Below are 23,738 nucleotides of genomic sequence, written 5' to 3' on the forward strand. Positions count from 1 at the left end.
ACAACTCCTAATTCAACCTCTCTGAATGCCAACTCCGGCCAACAGGGTGGGCTGCTTGAAGATACTGTATATTGCACCTCAGGTAACCCTGGGAGAGCAGAGCATTTGGCCTGAATAGTACATCCGGGAACCAGCCTGCCAGGAAATATCAAACTATCCACAACCACTTTAAGGCTGGGCACAATGTTGTGGGTTAGCCTTCTGATTCGTGTCCCATCCTGTTAAACCTTCCCATTGCAAAGAAATGACCCACAATCTGCCTTTATTGGCATTAGAAGATGAAAGTACACTGAGCTGTACATGCCAGGAAAATACAATGTACATGTTAAAAATGAAGCCAGATTTCTTTATGAAGATTTGTATTACCCAAAATATTTTTGTTATATTTGTGTAACTATTTTTTTAACTTCAACTGGTGAAAGTAGTGACTCATAAAAATCTGGATTGGAACCTAGAATGTTTGACTTGGGAGTCATTTGCTTAAGTGGGAAAAAGCTGCCCAGAGTAGAAACACCAAAATATTAGTCTCAAACACATCAACAACAAAAACGAACACATGCACTCGCTCACACAAACTCTCTCTTTCTCTCTCCCAGTTATTCATAAAAATCAATATTTAATCCATAAAAACTTGATTGGCCATAAAAGGTGTAAAAATATGATCATAAAATAAGCACAAAATGTGCCAAATTAAAGTACTGGTTCCAATTAAAGTACACTTCTACATCCCAACATGGTGTGCCAAACTAAGCATCAGGTTTTACCAAAACTACGTAAACATCCAATTACACACACACAATCGCCACAATGTGAGCACAAATTTCAATATCGCGTTGCCCACAAAATACCCAATATAGCACAACCTTCACAGGCAAATAATGTTGTTTTGTTCTACAATTGTGCATCCACAAACTCCATGTTATATCAAAAATGAAATATCCCTTTAATTAAAACTTCTGATTGGCACCTCCCTTCTTTTTTTTCAAGTGGCCCTCCTCTCCTCTGCATGCCTCCTCTCTGTGAGCACAACCTATTCTGTTACCTCTGTATTTGCATTTATTTGTATTATTCTATTTTAAAAAATTGCCCAGAACTAATTTACAAGATCACAACCTCACCTCCTTCCTCTGACAGTCATACCCCTGCAACCTAACAATACCCATCTATTAATCCGACTAATCAGGAGCATTTTCTCACATACCCGTTCACCACAACTAACTCCTATTAATTTAGTCCTGTACCAAAGCATTGGAGTGAATGCATGGAATGGTTTGCAAATAGCACCAGTGTCTTTTAAATATGCACAATTTTACATCAAAATGAAAATAGTTCGATTCGGAAATACGAATCAGATTGAACTATTTAACAAGCACCAGATTTTCAGCAATGTAAGCACCAGGTTTTTCAAATATGAACATCAGCACGGGTGAGAATGTAAACAATATAAGCACAAGTCCCCTATGGACATGCATCTGATTGCTTTTCTACTAGATATCAGATATTGATCAAAATTGAAACAGTCTGATCCAACAATAGGAGTTAGGCCATCTGAAACATACCCATCATATATTTCTCAATATAGGATTAGACAAACAAGCTGTTCACAAAACAGGAGATTGCCAATAGTATATGCTTCAAAGTGCATCAAATAAACACAACATTACTACATAAAAAAATCATTGTCCCTTAAAATGAGATTTAAAATATAGAAAATCCTAGCAATGGATTTTCTTACAAATAAGCTTAAAATTGTCTCTAGAAAGCATTAGGATATACTCAAATAAACGTCAGACTCTTATTATCCTTCGAAATACCAATTATATTCACTGCCTTTTGGATGGGTTCATGCTAGTTACATAAATACCAGCTAAATTCCTACATTAGAGCTCTAAGGACTAAGAAATTCCTGAAAATATTATTAATTGAACAAAAATAAAAAAGCATAAGATTGACGAATACTAATCATTGCATTTTACCTTATTTTAAATACAGAGACAAAAGTTGCGATCTTGTACCAATACGCAGACACTTGAACAAGTGAGTATACTGTGATTGAAAGGGACAAAGCCACACATTAGTCCCAGTATATTTTACATGTGTGTGTGTATATATATATATATATATATATATATATATATATATATATATATATATATATACACACATACATACATACGTATACACATATATTTACTTAAAGAAACAAAGGTTACAGGGACGTTATAGTCAGGCTAACATTTCACTCGCACGAGTTACAGTTAACTCAGGTAAATATAACTGCTGAATTTCACTGGTTTTGTACGAGTGAACTCTGCGCCTAACTAGACCGTTCTTGTAACCTTTGATTTTTCAGTGAATTTCTAAGGTTTTTTAAAATTCTATTTCCTAACTATAACGACCCTGTAATTGTTGGGTTTTAAGTGAATTTCTAAGGTTTTTCAAATTATACTTCCTAACTATAAAGTCCCTTTAACCTTTGTTTTTTAAGTGAATTTTTATGGTTTTTTAACTAGTAGTTGCATTTGCAGAGCAGCTGAGAAAGGGGGTGGGCTTCTGACCAGCTCTCAGTAATTTTTCTGTTTCGGACTTACTGGAGGTAACAGGAGGGCTTCAGTTCCCCCAAGAATCAGCAGCATCCAGAGGACTTCATCCCTCCAACTAGCAGTGTGCCAGGAGGCGCATTTGCAGAGTGGTGGAGAAAGGGGGCATGGCCTCCAAGACCTCTCAGCAATTCCACTATGTGAGACTTACTGCAGGTAACAGGAGAGCTCGTTGGCCCCCAGGGACACTCTGGAGCCAAGGGGACCTCATCCCCCAGCCAGCAGTGCACCAAGAGGCGTGTTTGCACAGTTGTAGAGAAAGAGGTTGTGGCTTCTGAAGTCCTCTCAGCCATCACCCTCTATGGGACTTACTTGAGGTAACATGAGGGGTAGTTGACCCACAAGAGCCCTAATGATCCAAGAGGACTTCAGCCCCCAACTAGCAATGTAACATGAGGCGCATTTGCAAAGTGGTGCGGTGGGAGGTGGTGGCCCTCGGGAATGCGGGGGGGGGGGGGGTCTGCGTGCCCCCTGCATTATTTTCATATTAAGCCCTGGTGAGGTGGTTTTTGAGAAACTCCCCACGTAAAAAATAAAAAAGCGACAGGGAGGTGGTGGTCCCAGAGACAGAGGGGGAGGGGGAGGGGGAGGCCATACAGGTCTCCCCACATTTTTTTTTTAAGCCCCGGAGAAGTGGTGGTGGTTCCTTGGCATCAATAAGCCCCAGGATGGGGGGGGGGGGCATGGGCCACCTCTCCTTTATCAAAATACCCCCAGGACCTGACCCACTCAGGGGCCGATTAGTAACTAAGCCAGTGCCTCGTTTTTTATAAAAATGTTCGGTGGGGTGTGTGGATCAGCATGACTCCCGCCTAGTTTCTTTTTTTTTTCAAATACTTTTTTGGCCCTGAGGGGTCCCTGTGCCGCCAGCCCCCCATAGGCCTTGGGGTCAGAGTGTTTCTACCCTGCCCCTTTTTCATTTTTGTAACCATTTTTCTGAGACTCAGTTCAAACCAAGTCACACAATGGCTGCCAACACTTCCTGGTTTGAAGTGTTGGCAGCCAATCAGATCTCAGTACGATATCGGGAGGGGTCTCGGATCCTCCGCGTTCCTAGATATACAAATTTGGACTTTCCTTAATATTTAAAAAAACTTCTCAACGGATTTACACCAAATCACACAAAGGGTGCTCTTTGGACCAACGGCTACCTTTCTGCTGAATTTGGTGTAATTCCATTCAGCAGTTCCTGCTGTAGCTGTGTCTAAGTTTCCTATGGAAATTAACAAGAGGAATGCACGTTTTGGGAACCCCCCTTTTTCTCTGCCCCTTTTTAGTGATAGCCAGTAGGTAGTTATAGTTAGAATCAACTTTTCCTGTCGACAAAGCGTTTTTTGTTTTGCTAAATAACATTGGCGCCGTTTGACTAGTGTGCAAGTTACCTAAGCTGATGTTTGGAAAGTTTCAGGTGATTTGTCAAGCGGGTCGAGAAAAGAAGGGGTCCCAAAACGCTTGTTTCCCATGCAGTGTCTATGGGGATTCTGCAAGCTGTAGACATGGCGACAGTCAGAACTGTTGGATGGAATTACACCAAATTTGGAAGAAAGCTAGATCTTGGTCCGCAGATTGCGCTTTTTGTGATTTGGGTTAAACGTGCATAGTCGTTTCAAAGTTTTTAGGGGAAGAAATGTATAGAAATCTAGGGACGCAGATCCGAAGTCTAATTGAAAAGAAAAGAAAAAATCTTATCTACTGACACACCATACCGGGTAATTATATATTCTTTTATGGTAAAAAAAAAAACATAGAAATTCACCGAAAAAAACATAGGTTCCAGGGACTTTAAAGTTAGGTTGTGTTTTACTCACACAAAACCATAGAAAGTCAGCGGTCATAGTTATATTTACTGTTATACTTATCTAAAGAAACTATAACTCATGTCCTTAAGTAATTTTAGGGCACAAGTTACCATTTATTAACATAAGTATAAATGTATCTGCTGAATTTCCATGGTTTTGTGTGGGTAAAACGTCAACCTAACTAGAACGTACCAGTAACTTTTTTTTTTTTCAGTGAACAATTATATGTATATAAATATATATTTTTTTCTTTTTTTTTATACAAATTATGCCGCACTCAGGAATCTCAGTTGTTTGTTTTATTTCATATGCAGAACCAGTCTACCTCCACCAACGCGTTTCAGCCTCTCAGCCTTGCTCGGCCGTGAGCAAGGCCGAGAGGCTGAAACGCGTTGGTGGAGGCAGACTGGCTCTGCATATGAAATAAAACAAACAACTGAGATTCCTAAGTGGGCGTAATTTGTTTTAAAAAAGATAAGCACAGGCCAGTGCTTTTAAAAAAGATAAGCACAGGCCAGTGGTTCGGACTTATGGGACCTCCCGCTTTCACCGATTTTGGACCACATTGTTTGAGATATATATAACAGAGAATCCACTGAGTGGGAAAAATCGAACACAGATTTCGCAACATTAAACAGCACACAGCAAGGCTATCCTTCAAATTGTACAGATCTCACAGGACTCATGTACTACAGCCTATGTTCATGTCATGGGTTGTCACAGAATAAGACTAATGACATATCAATAACTTTACAACAATCTTACAGGCCGTCATAGCGACTGAATCTAAAAATCTTCCAGTCTGTCCTACAAAAACTATCTGTCTACAAACTGAGACCATGTTCAATAAGAGTAAGCACCACACTGTTCTAAAATAAGCTTCACTTTCACAAGAAGAAAAAAGCCACACAAAATAGAAATCCGATTATATGAATATAAATTGTACATTTTTGTCATTTCACACCAAATCTGCATTAGAGTGTCACCAAATTGCATATCACTTTGTTCCAAAACTAAATATTAACTCATCCCAGAAAAAGTATCAAATTGCCTCCAAAATATTAAATATGTTGCCTAATAGGTTTAATACTGTTCAAAAATTGGAAAACAAATATCCGCAATGTAAGTATTACATTTCCCCAAATCGCATCAGATTTTCTACACAGCGATCAGCACATGGTTGCCAAATTAAGAATGAGATATCCCATAAAATAAGCATCAAGTTGCCCATCAAAAGGGTGGCCAAGATGTGTAGCTTGTTGTTTGATGTTAGTGAAGAAAAGGGGATGTTCTCTGCATTGCATAATAATATAGAATTATACCATTCAGCGATTATTTTCTTTCTACTTTAGTATTTTCCATTTATCATGAGTACTGGATTATCTCAGTTTGAGTGAAGGCAGGCAATGTTTGTCCACATCAGAAAAGCCTACTTTCTCCCATGTGAAGTCTTTGATGGAGAGCGGGGGAGAACCGCAAAGAACATGTATCATGGAAAGAAAACATCTATAGATTATAATACAGGTGCATGTTTTAGGGAGAAACCATTTAACCCAAACTGTTAAAAAGAAATTTGCAGGATGAATGGCATGGACACCAAAGCGTAGAATATCTTTTCTTTTCAAAACTGGGGTTTGCATACTTATTAGCTTAGGTATAGATGCAATGCTTGCAGGTCTGACTTAAGGAAAAAAAAAATTCAGAGGAATTAATTTCAGTGCTTTATTTCAGGGGACATTATTTTGGATGTATATCTTTAACACCTTCAAACTTATATTAAGTAGGGTTCTTTCATTTACTGACACTCACGACTCACATACACCAATCAGCCCTGGACCCCTGAAAGCCCCTAAAAACCATCCATTCTTGCCCCTAAAACTCTGTTGTCACATCTAGACTCCACCCATACCTGAATCGTAAAAGCCCTTTCTACCTTTAAACTCCACCCATCCCAGAACTCTAAAAGCCCTTTATAACCTTTAACTCCACCCATTCCTGGACCATAAAAACCAGTCACTACACAAAAACTCCACCCATCATTAACCTACAAACTCCACCCATCCCTGAAGCCTAAAACCCCTTTCTAAGCCTAAACTCCAGCTATCCCTCAACCCTAAAATCCTTCATACCCATAAACAACACCCATCCCTGAACCTAAAAACCTCTTTCTACATCTAAACTCCATCCATTCAAGAATCTTTAAAACTACCTAACACCCTAAACTCCGCCCAATCATGAACCCTAGAAATCTTTAGGTCCATAAACGTCACATATCCCAGACAAATAAAACCTCTAAAAAACCCTAAACTCCACCCATGCATAAACTCAACGTCCTTCACCTCCACTAAACTCTACCCAAGTTTTTTAAAATATACTTTTTATTCTTGAGTTGATCGCAAAAAGAGAAGAAAACACCTCAATTGCATAATACAGTTTACATCAATGAAACAATCAATTGCAGCATACATAAGTAAAACAATAGTGCAATGGCGATAAAGTACTAGAAGTGCATCAGAAGATATCAAGAGAGGCTAAGCAACTTATGTCCAATCTAACAATCAGTTCATAATCATATTGATAAAGTGCTAGTGCAATCGGTCTAAGGTGCTAACCATACCAGATCGAGAATAGAATCCATCACTAAAGTGCTGATACAATATCAATAAAGTGCTAAAATTAAACAACCAGAAATATCGATGACATTAAAAGCACCCCAGCATATAACCAATAACACCATTGATTCCTACATACACCAAAAAAAGTGCTAATGCTATAGAAATAAAATGCAAACAGTACCGAATCAGGCACTATATCAATAGCAGCAACTTGTTTATACCCTGCAGTAAAGTGCAAATAGTCAAATACCATGTAAATAATAAGCTAATTTCATAACCCATTAAGGGTATAAGTGACTATAAACATTTTAAAATGCATTATTGAAAAATCCTGACCAGATTGCTACAAATCTTCTAAGAGACCCTATCCTCTTGGCATATGCTGCCTCACAAATATATGTCTTAACCATCTTTTCTTATCATTGCTGGATCAACAGTGACTTATCAGACTTTGAATTTGTAGAATTAGAGACCTGGCCACTGCAATAGCTATTGAACAAAAATATTGTTGGTATTTAGGCAAGTGTTGGACCTCTATTGAACACCCAAAAAGAGTTAATTTAATAATAGGAATGATATGGGCTGATAAAGTTAAAGCTTGATTACTTCTTAAAAAAACATCAGACCAAAATTGATATAAAATGGGACAGTAAAAACAAATGTGGTTCCAAGACTCTATCTCTGGGTCCCCACTATTCAGTCTTTTAGGTGTATAATAAGTTAGCTATCTTGACAAATAGGCCATTCTTTTATAATTAGCCGCTCTGAAACCTTTATGGCCTATTTCGCATAGAGAAAGCCATTCCTTTTTGCTAACACTACACCCAGTTTCTTTCAATAGTTTAGGAAAAAAATTATCGAGCACTTTCTGCTGAACCGGCTGTAGTATGCAAGAATACCAATTGCCCACTCCACATAGGCCCTGACCGTATAGTTGGTTAATATATTTAAGGCTTCGTTATTAGCCACAACATAGTTTGACTTTAAGAAGCTCAAAACTTGATTACAACTAAATATCAGAGCTGGGAATCTAGGGCCCAGCTGCTGGGACAACATCTCGCTGGCTATCAAATTAGATGTACTAAAAAAATCTCACAAATATTCAAAATCGCCTCCTGCCATGATTGCAAAGTACTCAGAGAAAGCTGCGAGCCGAAGGGATGACATTCACTAATTTTTGAGTATATAGGTGGTATCTAGGAATTATATATATTGATTAAAAATACTTGTATGAGACAAGCTAAGTCAGCTAATTTCTTGTATCTCGACTTTTTAGGGAGTTTCGGAAAACGTGGAAAAAAGGGTAATTCAATTGCATTCTCCTGCACCATAATGTTTAGTAAAAACATTTCACATTTTGATGCTTCCAATGGGAGCTGAACCATAAACTCAATAATGCAGCCTGGTAGTAAAGCTCGAAATTGGGGAGGGCAAGCCCTTCCATGTATCTAGTTGTAAAATTGCTAAAGAGGGTTCCAGGCGGTTTCTGTGCCCATATAAAGTTCAGGATTTATGCATGTACTTAGGTAAAATATGATTTGGGAATTTTAATCGGAAGATGAGTAAATAAAAATAAGAATAATGACAAGATGGACATTTTAACCAATGAGGAAGAAGAGACCATCTATCTATAAGCCTCTTAACTTTTTCCAGGGTGTTTCCATAATTTAGACTAAAACGATGATCATAATAACAATTTACATATAGACCTAAATATCTAATAGGAATAGATGAATTCTGCTAAAGGAAAAGACAGCAACAGCGATGGGACATTGATCTAAAGCACCTTTGCTTGATTTAGTCTATACCAACCTATTCTTGTAAACTGTTTACTTTCTGGAATGCATTTAAAATATTATATGGTTCTGCTGAGAAATATAAAATAATATAATGTGCAAATAATTTCATTTTTGGCATTGCCGCTATTGGAGACATTACAAAAGAGGTGGTGATGGACGGAGCATCTGAATCAATCAAACACTCACACCCAGTCAAAAGATCTGGGTTTAATCCATCACCGTTCTTTAGCCCACTCTGCCACCCCAGTTCAGACATGGCTATATGCAAATCAGTCTGACCCTGTGCCTCATGGGAACAGTCCAGCCCGAACTGCCAAGCCATGTCTTCCCTGGACCGGAAACAAGCTTCCGAGGACCGGTTTCTGGCATTCCAGCCGTCTTCAGCCCGGCTTGCTTGAATCCAGTGGCAAAGTGAGCAAGGGACTCACGTCTGAGCATACCCTGCCACACTTATGGCGGCTATTGGAGACATTATCTGGAGATTATTACGGATAACCCAAGTTATTGTCATTTTGGATTTTCCATAAAATATTTTTTCGTTTAAAATGTTACCTTTAATTTTTGATTTATTTGTATTTGCTTAAAAATGTCTTTCCTCAAAATTCGCCTTCAAAGATTTGGTTTCCTCCAATGTGATTTCTCAGTTTTTCCATTAATGCCCAGATATCAGTATACAGAGGCTATTATATACCAAATGCGGAGGACAAAGTAAGGTCAGAGTGTAACCTTCAAACTACTCACCCACACCTACAAATCCCTCCACAACATCGGACCCAAATACCTCAACGAGAGTCTCCTTCCATGTACCCAAAAAGAACCTCCGCTCCCCCAACCTCGCCCTGGTAGAGACGCCACGCATCCGCAAAACCAGAGCAGGCGGCAGAGCATTCTCCTACATCGCAGCAAAGACATGGAACCTGCTCCCAGTCAACATCAGAGGCTCCCCCACTCTACACACCTTCAGGAAGAGCCTCAAGACCTGGCTCTTCGGCTGATCCGGAGCTCCACCGCACCGCCCTTCCCCAGCGCCTTGAGACCCTCACGGGTGAGTAGCACGCTTTATAAACCCCTGATTGATTGATTGATCTTGGCAGGAAATACACAAAGGCTATCCACTGAAATGTAATACTAATTTGTGAGGGCATGTCTCATACAGATTCCCCAAGCTGGGTTACTAGATCTACATTACAATACCAGCAAAGGAAACCCAACACTAGTAATAATATTGCTAAGATGACTTTGGTTCTGGCACTGTGGCACACAACTCCTTGAAGAGCCTGTTCTGACCCCAGAAGTTGTATTGTTAGATCTCTGCATACCTTGGACAAAATCCCAACACTCCCGACTTTGGATGGAGCTAAATCAAGAGGCTGCAGTACCTCAGACCCTTACCAGTAGAGATCCATGAGGAAGCCAGAAAACGCACCATAGAAGACATTCTACCACCATCTACGAGGTGCAAGACTAATCGGGATGATCACAACTATCCAACAGCTACCGCTGCAATGGCATACACTACACCCCACCTTGGTGCAAAGGTAATGTATGAAGTAAGCCCAAAATATCACAGAAAACAAAATGAAAGAAATAGTAAAGTCCACCACTGGACCATTTAACATGAAAGCAGTTAAACTATGTTGAAGGAATAAGTGGAATAACCTGTTCTGGTAATCAAATAACTACCACATATGGTTATTAAGGGGCATTTTGGTCATTAATCACATGCTTCATTTTAAGAAATTAATGTCACCAGGAAACTGACAGCAATGATTACATTATAAAGTTCTGTCATGATCATATATTATTATTATTAAATCTAGACATCATTTGGTTAATTGTACCGGTTTCATTAATATATATTTTGAATATTCTAATTTGTTCTGGGTCAACATCAGGAGAACAAAGATTAAAAACTTGGGAGATTTCCTTGAATTCAGTTGTGGTGGGTGCTCGATACTTACAATGGACTTTTATTGCTACTGTATATCATTTAAAGATGCTAGTCACTGAGACGGTTAAGGTTACATTGTGACGCGATCTGACGCTTTCTCTGCATGCTCAGAAGTTTGGTCACCCTCACCTCCCAGAGACCCAGGATTCGCCACGAGAATTCACCATCCTTTAACTGCAAGCCGGTTTCTTCCTTGAGCTCTCGGAGTCCTGCATCGAGAATCTGTGAAGAGTAAAAAGGATCTTGGAGACATAGGTGACACAATCTCCACATGTAGCGCACAGTTCTGAAAAATAAAAATAAAACAAAGAGATAAAGAGGGCAATATGTGGGCATCTAGCTAACGGGGAAAAGAGAGAGTGCATGACAGGTCGAACGCCCGAAAAATACAACTAGTCCGGGGGGGGGGGGGGGGCGGGGGCACAAGTAGTGTTAATGTCCTTCCTTTTTTATTTCAAGCTTAATCTTGTAATTACCCATTCAAAGTGATTCAAATTTTAACAAATAAGTGGATTGAGACACAGGATAGTTATGTGCTTTATATATTTTATTTATATAGCACTATTGCCATAGGGTTGTCGGAATGGTTTATACCCTAAAAACCATTTGTGAGGAATGACGGGCTCATATAACAGTTCAGGTGTAAGAGCAATTAATTTATCATGAAGAAGGAACTTTTGAGCTAGAGAGGAAACCATAGGGAGTGAGGTAGAAAGGCATGGTAAAGGGAAACAAGATAAAGAGAGAGAGGATGAAACTGTGAGAATGGTTCAATTCAAAAGTCTGGTCCAGATGAGGAGGGATTGTCTTAAGAGTAGAGAATGCCGGCTTATGAGCAAGAAATGATGTCCTCATGCCAACATGGGAGGATTTAGTAAAATATGACTGCTTGTACTAGCAAAAATCTTCTCATCAGTCCTACTACGTTCAAGGTGGGAAGTTGAGATTGGCATGTTTTCTTCAGCCACTAGGATTCAATATCTTTATGATTCAGCATGAATCATCACCGGTCTCACTCAGTGTTAAAATGAACCTTGAACAGTACAGAATTGTCCGCGTTACTAGTGGCCTGGTGTTTGGTGCAATCTTTACTGTACTCAATAAAATCTAACTTTGCAAGGGGCTGCACTTTTTGTGGTACCTTTTGAAATGGTTCATTGCTTTTTGTCAGAGTTCCAACAGCCATATTCAGCCCGTTCACCTCTTGAGACCCTCATGGTTGTTCTATCTCACATATTTTAAACAACATCTACCTTTCACCGTATTTAAAACTCAGGCTGTCCACGTCCAATCCAACACTGATGTTACTCTGTTGTATATCAAACTTTCCAAAGATAATAGAGCAGTGCATGTCTTACAAACAATTCTTTCCAGGAGCCAGACATGCACTGCTAGCAACAGCCATTTGACTAGACAATTTAAAACTGAAAGCCCAGGTTTTGGCAGTAATAAGCTACTCAGTTTGGCCTCCCTCTCCTTTCCTGGCAATTAGGAAAAAGTAATCTCAAGACAGAGCAGGGAAAAGGGAAATGTAAAGGAATCAGGGGTGTATTATTAAAAATACCCTACATGCCTCTAATGCATGTAACACAGTTTTGGCAGGGTTAAGATGGCAATCATTTGGCACCCTCAGGCACTAAAAGGCAGAGACTTTAAGATTCTGTCCTACTATCTTCTCCTACTTTGCGTACTTGTGCTTATCTATATCAGACATACCGATCCACTTCCCAACACCTCACCTGTGATGCTCAACTCATTCTAAAACTCTCTGTTCCACTCTACATTGGCTCGTGGGTTGGAGGTTCGAGCTCGTGGCATGACTTGCCACAATGTCTTAAATCCAGGATGCCAGATCCGCTTGAAGACAAGAGCCAAGGTGGGAACGTGTACTCATGAACTACAGCACAAGGGGTGACATTTTTAATAGACTCGGGGGGAGGGTCTGATGGGGCATTTCCCACAGAAGCTCACTTCACTGGCTCACTGGTTAAGGAAAAGATCACACAAGTAATTTAGTTTATAACTGTGATCTTCTAAGATTTTGCAATTCAAATGTACCTCCCAAGGGTGTAGTGCTTTAGTCATTCATAGCACACACCTCGGAAACACGCTTTCTAATGAATTACACAACTTCAAGTCCATAAAGGTTTTAAAAGGCAGTGAAATTATCTTTTAGTTGCAGCTTATAAAGAGACCAGAGGTCGGTGGTAGTGAGCTTATTATAAATGCAGACAGTTCACTATAATGCTTGCAAATCGGCTGTGGTGGGAGAGAGATCAGATTAGAAAAAGCAAAAAAGCACAGCAGGACAACTATGATTACATATTTTTAGACTGGTTTACAACATGACTCAGGAAGAACTTGGAATAAAGGAATTAGGAAAATGCTGCTAGGGTTGGTTAACTGGGGGAGTTTTTAATGTTCATCTATGTATGTGCTTATAGTTCTCAAGTTTTTCAATCATTATTTTAACATACTACAATGTCCACTGTTCCATCTAATTTTTTCACTCATGTTTTTCTATAGTGCAAAGAACAACAAATAATAAAATAGAGTCCATACAGCAAGATAAATCTGTTTTCAATAGTCAGGAGCGCGAGTAACCACAATGTTTGTGGAAAACAATATAATACAAATACAACTGTAGCAGAATATATAATAAGTGAAGACTATATCCTTAAACTGAACAGTCTGGTGAATGGTAGAAAAAAACAATGGAAAAGAAAGCATGTTTATGAGTACACCTGCATGTGAAATATACTGAGGGAGGTGTGGTACTGAAAATTCTGGACTCGTGTAATAAACTTTGTCGTAGCATGACGATTTTTATATCAAAAGACCGAGAATGGCTAGTACACTATGTACAAGCATTTTCGTCATATTCCAGTAACGATTTCACCTCGAAATCGTCATTTTCGTCCAGAACCCTTGGCTTCCATTTTGTGTACAGCAGCCATTTTGTGAGTTGCCCTCACATAGGCTTATAACTACAGCCAAATTCGATTCCAAAGGACACGTACACCTTAATTGACTTCTCTGTGACCAGGGCAAGCTGAAACCATTGCCCCAAGCCGAACCTGCCCGGCCAGTTCCTTTCCCAGTGGCCGAGCGAGATAGCATCAAGGCACAACATGTCATAAACCTTTTCATCGCACACACACCCTGTCTTATCTTACTCACACCTGTCTCTGCTCCCTTCTTTATGGCCTGTTCACGATGGGGATGTGCCAGGTTTTTATTATGGGTTTCTGCAGCTTGTGTAAGAAGAAATGTTGGGTTTTTGCATGTTTGCAAAAGCTAGAACTGCCCCTTTCTTTTTTTGTACTGAGTCATGTAATGCTAAAAACATATAAAAGGCCTCTGTCCTCTTTGTTCCTCAGACTACCTCATCCACTTGCTACGGCTTCTGGGTGACGTGGCCTCACTATGTTAAGTTTAATAAAGATGTCTTTTCATATTTTCAGAGTCGATGCTAAGTTCTTGTTATATTAGTAAGTATTCCCTGAGAGCGAAAATTACCAAGTTCTTCAGTTGGCGCCCTAACGCGGGGATCATCAGAGAAGTGACTTTCTGTGGGAGTGATCGTGCCAGGAGACTGAAATAAACTGAGGAGGACAGAGCAAGATTCTACTAAGAAGGTACTCTGTGCACGGGGATTCTGGAGATTCTTTGATTCTGCGGCCCAGTATATTTCTGATCTTCCTGATTTTTGATCCTCCACATGATGTCACTCCTGACTGATAACCTTTTTGCGTGAGTATTCTTAAAAAGACCATTAGGTCATGTAGAACTTGACAGTTAGAATCTGGATAACATTTTGATTAGTAAAAGTAAGAGTTAAGTATAAGTGGGTCGCTCCCAGTCCTTTGTTCTTTGATTTTTGGATTTTGATTGGTTCTTAGTTTGATTTATCCTTAGTTTTTATTTGAATATTGCAATGTTCAAAAACCGAGGGTCTTGTAAATTTACGAGTGTATCGATAGAGATAGCCCCTTGAAGTTTGAAGCTAATTAGTGAGCTATAAGATGCCTGATCTGAGCAAATTTGGAGCTTTGTGTTGGCCAACTTTGTATACGTTTGGATTAGCCGGCTTCCCCTAAAGGGGATATCTAAATAGGTTTAGATTTAAAAACATATTTCTTCCTTGGTGATTTTGTATCCCCAGGGAATTAAAATATGACATAATACAAAACAAGGATCCTTTGTTCTGCGCAGTTTTATTGAATGGAGATATGCAGAACGATTTTTGGTGTTCTGCCAGCCAAAGCTAGTGAATTAAGTGTATTGTGGCTTCGTGCATATACAGCAGTCGGTTGGGCTATGTTTTTTGCAGTCTTTTGGAACCCTATTGCGACGTGCTTCTTGTAAATATGACTCACAGCTAGTATTTACAAATGGCTTTGTTTTCGTCCTGAGTGTCGATTTGTGGGTTCAATGTGTGTTTCAATGTCTATGTGGTTTTTCTCATTAGTGTAACTTCAGTAATAGCTTACAGCGCTGTATTGTGTGTCCTGAGTGTTTAAATCTTTTCTCTTTATGTCTGCAATGAGCTCAATGTGTTGGTAGGTTTCTTGATGTTTTCAGTCTGTTAAGTAAAATGTCAGATTAATTAATATTAAGTAGAAATTAAATAACACTCCAGCAATTTACTATGTCACATGCTAAAATCGCTATGTGTTGCTATTTAATTTACAGCCTAAGCAAAAACGCATATGTGCAAACTGTTAAATGCTTAAAATAGATACGTTAAAATTCACATTCACTAGGAATATGAAGGGCCTCAAAAATAATTGTTCCTTTGGTAGCAAAACGAATTTGTAGCGTTTTTTTAAAGGCAAAACACTTCAGCTAAAGCAAATCTTTGCTAGATTTAAATGCATCTTTTTGCACGTGCATGTTTAAAACTTGAAATGTCTGTTTTCAGTAAAACTGAAAGCGTGCTCAGGTTTCAGCACTGTTTCAGGTTTCAGCCCTTAAGGCAGCAGATGTTGTTTTTCGAAGGCCATAAATAGCATTGAAATGTTTATTTAGCCCAGGACTTAGCACAGTTGGATTTTTTTTCATTTCAGAATGGTGTTTTAGAGGGTTACAAAAATAAGGTTCATCACTTTGTCTCACTGGAAGACATTCCAAATACGGTTTTCCTCTCTTAAAACATCTTTTTCAAAGTATATTTTTGGTTCTGTTGAAAATACTGATTGCCCTAAAATGGCGCGAAAAATGTCATGTTTTAAGTTAGGCTTTTTGTGCGTAGGCGCATAAATGAATGCATCTAAAAATGATAGGCAAGGGATGCAGCTTACCTTTATATGTGGAGTTGTCATAAAAACAGATAATTGGTTTCATTGAACGAAAAATTATTAATTATGGAAAAATTATTTGAGAAAAAAATAAGTACTTTTTAAAATCGTTTTTGATATTTATAAAGCTTAATACTCATACTATGACCTCCCAGTATTAAAATTTGATTTAAGTTATGTGTTACGGTGTAATTAGGTAATTTGCATGTTGGTTTTCACTTGGCGCAGGTGTAAAAAACTCATTTTCCCAAGGATTTACATGAGATATAACTAATGTCTAATATCCGTAACGTGTAAAGAACATCCTGAGGATGATTAATATGTAAAACAATTATAGGATATTTATTTTTAAGTGCCCCAAAGATAAAAGTCTAAACTGAGTTAAATGGTTTTTTAACACAGATTCTTGTCATTTACCATAGCTTGAAAGTGTCTCTGGCTTCAGTAAATGCATACATTTGTGCATAATACAAACTTGTGGGTTGTTATTGAGGTTGTTTTTCATAGCTCGGTGAGCCAATGTGCCCGGTGCAGAGGTTTGTGTTTAATATCAGGGTTGAAGGTTCTAAATTTAGCGGGGCCCATTTCAGACGTTCATCAATGTTAGGTTGCTAAAATGAGTACCATTGTATAGGGTGGTAGCAAACATTTGTTCTAAAAACTGGTATGTGTGAACCCTTCACAGTAAATGTAGTAGGCCTTCTGTCTTTGTCATGTTGACATTGTGACCTTTTAAATTCGAGCCTTGTCTCTGTGAAATGCAGAATAACATTGCTAAACAGGCCTCTGAAAGGTGGAATTTCGGGTTTAAAGTTAAAGACTTAATTCCAAAGGGAAATATAAAAAAGGTTTCTTGAAAGGTTTCTTTAAAAGTCCCAACATCATGACATTTGTATTTCTGCTCTAAAAAAATAATGTCTGCTAGTACAGAAAACGAAGTGTTGCATTACGTCTTGGACAAAAAAAAATAAGATGCAGCCTTTTACTAAAATTTTGAGGCCTACATGAATAAGTAAGAACGATTTGCTAATTAAGAAGTTTTTTTTTATCATGGAGATTGTGGCACAAGACTAATTTTAGGTGTCAAGGAAAGGATTTTACATCTAAAAGTTAAAAAGGCTTCATGTTGCAAGGTGACTGACAAGATGGTAACAGTTAAGTAATGGAAATTTATTTTTGTGTTTGTTAATGTGTATCATGTTTTGTCTTCTGCTTAAAAGTTACAATTGATGTCTGTTTACTATAAGAAATGTCTCTCTTCTGTGTGCTGTGTATTTTGTTTTCCTTTTCGCTTCTGCTCACAGATCATTCATGGATTGTCTGGGGGATTTTAAGCAATACAAGACACGTGAGTTTGGTTGGTTGAAATGAGATGTTTTTGTTTTTTTTGCGCAACTCCTTTGAAAAGAAATGTCCATGCGTTTTTCATGTTTGTGTATTTTGTTCTATCATGAATTGTTCTTGCTGGTTCTGTTTGTCCGAAAGTTGTATTTGACAGCAGATACCCACTATTGGTGATCTACTGTCAAACAGGAGGGTATCCTTACACGGTATTATGCGTCACCGCTCATTTATATATGCTATCGTTTTACAGCGAGTATATCTGATGGCTTGAAGTCCGTTATGTGCGTTTTTGCATGTTTTATGTTGTATGTTGCCGCTTAAGAAATTATTACGAATTCACCCGTGTTGTTGTGAGGGACATGTATGACGATACGTGTCGCTGTCAACAGTTGGGAAAAATTGTCGCTGATACTAAAATTCACAGATAGGATTTTTTTACATATTGTGAACCAGACAGACAACACTTGACCAGTGTATGTCAAATTTGGCTATAAGTATTGAAGAAAAATAAACAGCAAATTGTGTCATTTGTAGTCACGATACTGCCCTTTCCTGTAAGGAACAGGCAGCGCTAAAATTATATATCCTGATTGGACGTAAGGATAAATTATAGATTTGTGACTCTTGTACATGGTGACCTAATTTCTATTTCACATTAGTCAGTTTTATTCTGCTTCCTAAGTGGCCTTCCTATGGCTCTGGACCGTAAAAGAAACCAGGTTTAATTTTTCCTTAAGAAGGAACTGGAACATTAGCTGAGATTACCGTATATGGTGTAGTGGCCAACGGTAACGTTAAATTTGTAGACTATTGTGATTTTTTTTTGTGTATCACCCATACTCTTGGTATTGTGACACATGCCTGACTATCACCCAAGCGCATTGTGTCTAGTTATTGGGGATTTTAGCTGTGTACTAGTCCCATTCCTCTTTTCCGTATTCCTTTCACCAGTCAGCTTTTATTATTATTAGTGTATTATGCAGGTTCACACTTTCAGATTGCAGTAATGTACCATGGACCCCCATCTTACGTATAATTTCCTTTTGCATAACTAGACTGGTTCTAAGAATTTTCTTTAGGCCTATTCTGATGTTTTTCCAGTCTGTCTGTTAAGGTAGTCATGGACTGATTAACTGACTCAATACTATGATACAATAAGCTTTCCATCTCAATAGGAGACACCTTTACGTTTTTTTTTTTAATATGACAAATTCAATGCCTATTCTAATTTGGTTTTTAGTTCCCTTTTCTGCTGCTTTAATTTTATTGGACCAGATGTATTTTAAATAATGGAAATACCAGGACTCTCTAGTTCTTGTCTTTTGTTCCCACATCTTGATCATTAGCTTTTGCATTGCATAGTCCCACCTGATGCACATTTATTATGATAACATGTATGTGATCCCGCTTTTGAGATGTTCTAGATAAGGAATTTAGGAACACCTATGTGTATCATTGAGATAAAATGTGTTTGCCCCATTAGACATGCCACTATGTGTGAGGACATCCATTCAGATAGAATTCCCATGTCGCTATGATGATGAAAGATATGCTCTCACACGGAAACCCAATTGAAGAGACTAGAGGCAATGTTTTGCCTATTGCCTTTGTTTTTGTATTGCCTTTGGGAATGACAGTGTATTTCAACGCAGATTTGTCCCATGGCTGTGGCCACCCCTTTGAAGATCGCAGGCCACCTGTTTGCAGTCCCCTTGTTGTACAGTGAACTGTTTAAAGCATCGCACTTGGAGGGCGTTCAACATCAGAAAAGAAGAAGGAGCTGGTTTTGCCACAGTCCCTTGAGATTTCAGTGCAAAAGAGCGCCTGTTATGTGCTGGTTAACCTCTGATAGTGTGCAGTCCCTTGAGATTTCAGTGCAAAAGAGCGCCTGTTATGTGCTGGTTAACCTCTGACAGTGTGCAGTCCCTTGAGCCCCTTGGCCTGAGTTTTGGCCACGCACCCCTTTTTCCCTTGCTTCAACGGAAGTGCAGTGCACCGGAGGATCCAAGAGTGGCAAAAGGCACTCCATTCTGGTGCCCATGAAAGAGCACCCTGAGCGTCCTCTGACACTGAATGATGAGTGTTGGAGTCTGAGAATGGTCCCGAGTCTGCACGAGATGATCTGTGCCCATATCTGTAGTGTCTGCCGCAGAGGAGAGATACGGTGCACTGCCTTGAGACTTTTTGAATGAGCTATGAGTGTTTGCCAGGAGGGCACTCCAACAGATACTGAGCATCAGAGCATGGGAGGCCTGAATTCAAAGGCCCATGCAACAACGGGAGCAGACTTGATTGGACAATAGAAGCCTGCCAGAGAGGCTTTTTTAACAGACTCTGGGCATAGTTGGTTTCACAAGAGGTTTCCGTGTGATTGTATAGACTAAGTGTTAAGAGAATGATTTTATTATTCAACTGGCATTATTTTTAAGTAGTATTCTGTTTAGTAAAAGCAGAATAAAGTCCATTTCATGTGGAAGAGTATCCCCTTTTCACCTCAGAGCATTAATGAGGGTCACCACTGTTTCACTTGAACATATAATAAATTACAGAAAATGCATAGGAAAACCTACAATGTTACTAGATAATTTTAGGATCTACCTTTTGCTTAGGGTTGTGAAAAATTATGATTTCGTTTGTAATAGCGGTCACTACTTTGTCTATATGTTCTTAATGACGTGTTTCATGGTGTTTTTTAAACATGGCATTGTCTTTTATGGGTGGGATTGTTTTTGCTGCCCAATTCACATCTGTACCCACCTCCCAACCTATGTCTCTTCCTACTTCTACTTCTTTGCATTCTTTCCAGATTTTACCTGAACATGGACTAGTTAGGAGGTCAGAGTTTACTGATAATTCCTTTTGTACAGTTTCTGCATTTACATTTACATTTCACTACCAGTTAGTAGTGAACATCACTAATTGTTGGGTGTGTGGTCTTATACCACATACTACAGATAGAGGCATTCCTATTTGGTCCTGCCATATATGGCCTTTGTGCTACTCCGTGTGTAAGGAGACCTGTCCCGAGAGAGTCGCTATGTAATAGGATTATGCTTCAGCAACATCTTGATGATTTGATAAATATAGACCTGGACTCAGACTAGCGTGAGTACAGGTTATTGCCTATGTAAGGGCAAAAGGAGCGTCTGTGGTACTGAAAATTCTGGACTCGTGTAATAAACTTTGTCGTAGCATGACGATTTTTATATCAAAAGACCGAGAATGGCTAGTACACTACGTACAAGCATTTTCGTCATATTCCAGTAACGATTTCACCTCGAAATCGTCATTTTCGTCCAGAACCCTTGGCTTCCATTTTGTGTACAGCAGCCATTTTGTGAATTGCCCTCACATAGGCTTACAACTACAGCCAAATTCGATTCCAAAGGACACGTACACCTTAATTGACTTCTCTGTGACCTGGGCAAGCTGAAACCATTGCCCCAGGCCGAACCTGCCCGGCCAGTTCCTTTCCCAGTGGCCGAGCGAGATAGCATCAAGGCACAACATGCCATAAACCTTTTCATCGCACACACACCCTGTCTTATTTTACTCACACCTGTCTCTGCTCCCTTCTTTATGGCCTGTTTACGATGGGGATGTGCCGGGTTTTTATTATGGGTTTCTGCAGCTTGTGTAAGAAGGAATGTTGGGTTTTTGCATGTTTGCAAAAGCTAGAACTGCCCCTTTCTTTTTTTGTACTGAGTCATGTAACGCTAAAAACATATAAAAGGCCTCTGTCCTCTTTGTTCCTCAGACTACCTCATCCACTTGCTACGGCTTCTGGGTGACGTGGCCTCACTAAGTTAAGTTTAATAAAGATGTCTTTTCATATTTTCAGAGTCTGTGCCAAGTTCTTGTTCTATTAGTAAGTATTCCCTGAGAGCGAAAATTACCAAGTTCTTCAGTGGGTCCCAACCAAATACATGTTTAAGAAAAGAAATACACTGTATTGCTCTTTTTAGGGCATGTTAGCTGATTTGAAGATGTTTACAAAATATTTAAGCCTTCACACTACCACTGTAGAAAGTGAAACTAAAGGGCACATTAGTACGGCGGGCAGACTTTGTCCGCCCGCCATACCAGTGGGAACTGGGACCGCCCGCTAAGAGTGCCGCGGTCCCGTACATCCCATTAGGATGCGCCCACCACACTGGTGGGCGCATCCCACCTTTTTTAACATTGCAGCGGGCAGTGCTGAATGCACCGCCCGCCGCTGAATGCACCGCCCGCCGCAATGCTAAAAATGCATGTTGTGTTTTTCAATGCACAACGTGACAGGCAGCGCGAGGTGCCTGCCATGTTGTACATTGAAAGGCAGGGGGGTACCATAGGTACCCCCCATGTGCACCCCCCACCCCCCGGAGTCCATGGGGCAAGCAGACTCCGCATCCCTTACCGTGGCGGCAATGCCGCCACAGAAAGGCATGTGAAAGGCCACATTGTAATATGGCTGGCGGTGTCTTTCAGACACTGACACCATATTAAACAGTTTTCCGCCCGGTCGACTTCTCAACCGGGTGGAAAAGCGGAGGACGGTCTTTCCGTCCACAGTGGACCCCCCACCATTGTAATATGGTGGGGGGTCTTTAATGGGAGGATGGCGGGCGGATCGCCCCCGAAGGGCTGGCGGTGGCTACCTCCGACCCGGCAGGGGCGATCCGCCCGCCATCCTAATGAGGCCCTAAGTGTCAATCTAAGTACTATTGTGATGTTGGTCCATATCTTAGGGGTATGACAGTGTTTGCATGGGTCAGAATGGATCTTTTCTTGAACCTATTTATTTGCTAGGTTTTTGGGGAAGTTTGTTTGGAAGGTTCTGTAGCAAATTGATGCCATTTTGAAAGTTCAATGAAAATTCCATTAGTAGCCTTTTGAGCAATTCTGTTACTGGTGTTATGTACGGATATTGATATTTATTTGTACTCTTTGAAATGAAGGCCTCTTTTGCACAGAGTACAGCCTTTAAAACTGTAAGGTGAACGGGTGGGAGATGCGGGAAGAGAGTGCCTATAGTCATCACAGAACACAAATTGCTCTACATTCAAGCAATCAGGGAATTTTAAGCGTGCTACTCACCCGTGATGGTCTAAAGGCACTTAAGGGTGGGGGGGATGCAGCTCCAGGTCAACCCAAAAATCCAGGTCTTGAGGCTCTAACCGAAGGTTTGCAGGGTAGGGGAGAGTCTGATGTTGACTGGGAGCTCGTTCCAAGTCCTAGAAGGCTCTTCGACCTGCTCTGGTTCTGAGGAAGCGCAGGGTTTCTGCTAGGGCGAGGTCGGCGGATCAGAGGTTTCTCTTGGGTACGTGGAAAGAGACTCTTTCATTGAGGTATTTGGGTCCGATGTTGTGGAAGGATTTGTAGGTGTGGGTGAGTAGATTGAAGGTTACTCTCTTCTCGACAGGGAGCCAGTGTAGGTCTCCCAGGTGTTGGGTCATGTGCTTGCGTTGTGGGTTGCTGAGGACAAGTCTGGTCACGGTTTTCTGGATGGTTTGGAGTTTGTGTAGCAGGGATTTGTTGATTTCAGCGTTAAGGGCATTTCCGTAGTCCAGTCTGCTAGTTATGAGTGCGCAGGTGATGGTCTTCCTGGCTTCAGGGGGGATCCACTTGAAGGTCTGGCAGAGGGAGTTGAAGCAGGTTGAGGCGACGGCGTTGATCTGGCGGGTCATGGTGAGGGAGGGGTTGAGAATGATGCGGAGGTTTCAGGCGTGCTACGTGAAGGGTGGGTGGGATTCCGAGGGCCACCAGGTGTTGTCCCAGGCGGTGGGGGAGGGTCCGTGGACGAGGACCTCTGTCTTCTCCGAGTTGAGCTTTAGGCAGCTGCTGTTAATCCAGACTGCAACGTCTTTCATTCCTTCCTGGAAGCAGAGTCTGGTGTCTTCTGGTTTCTTCACGAGGGAGAGGATGAGCTGGGTGTCGTAGGCGTAGGATACTATGCTGAGTCCACGCTGTCGGATGATGGCGGCGAGGGGGGCCATGTAGCTGTTGAAGAGAGTGGGGCTGAGCGATAATTCTTGGGGTCCTCTGCAGTTGATCTCTGTGGATTCGGAAGGGAATGGAGGGAGTCTGATCCTTTGAGTTCCTCCGTTGAGAAAGGAGCAGATCCAGTTGAGGGCGGTTCCCTGTATGCCGGCGTCGTGGAGTCTGGCTGCAAGAGTGCAGTGGGAGACGGTGTCAAAAGCTGCGGAGAGGTCTAGCAGGATGAGGCCCTCGGTGTGGCCCTGGTCGAGGAGCGTGCGAATGTCATCGGTGGCGGCAAGGAGGGAGGTCTTGTGCTGTGGTTACTGTGGAAGCCGGACTGGGAAGAGTCGAGGATGGCGTTGTTATTGA

At 40.5% G+C, this 23,738-nt stretch overlaps 1 protein-coding gene across 2 annotated transcripts in view; it reads right to left on the reverse strand.

The window, feature by feature from the left end:
• The window catches only part of NUDT17 (nudix hydrolase 17), a 683,665-nt gene that overhangs the window by 482,571 nt on the left and 177,356 nt on the right, over positions 1-23,738 (reverse strand). For both annotated transcript variants that reach the window (XM_078669378.1, XM_078669379.1), the window contains exon 5: positions 10,894-10,986. In XM_078669378.1, coding sequence (XP_078525504.1) covers positions 10,894-10,986 — 93 coding nt within the window. The remainder of the gene's footprint in view (positions 1-10,893; positions 10,987-23,738) is intronic.

The sequence above is a fragment of the Lissotriton helveticus genome, chromosome 12, assembly GCF_964261635.1.
Source record: "Lissotriton helveticus chromosome 12, aLisHel1.1, whole genome shotgun sequence".
Lineage (NCBI taxonomy): Eukaryota > Metazoa > Chordata > Amphibia > Caudata > Salamandridae > Lissotriton > Lissotriton helveticus.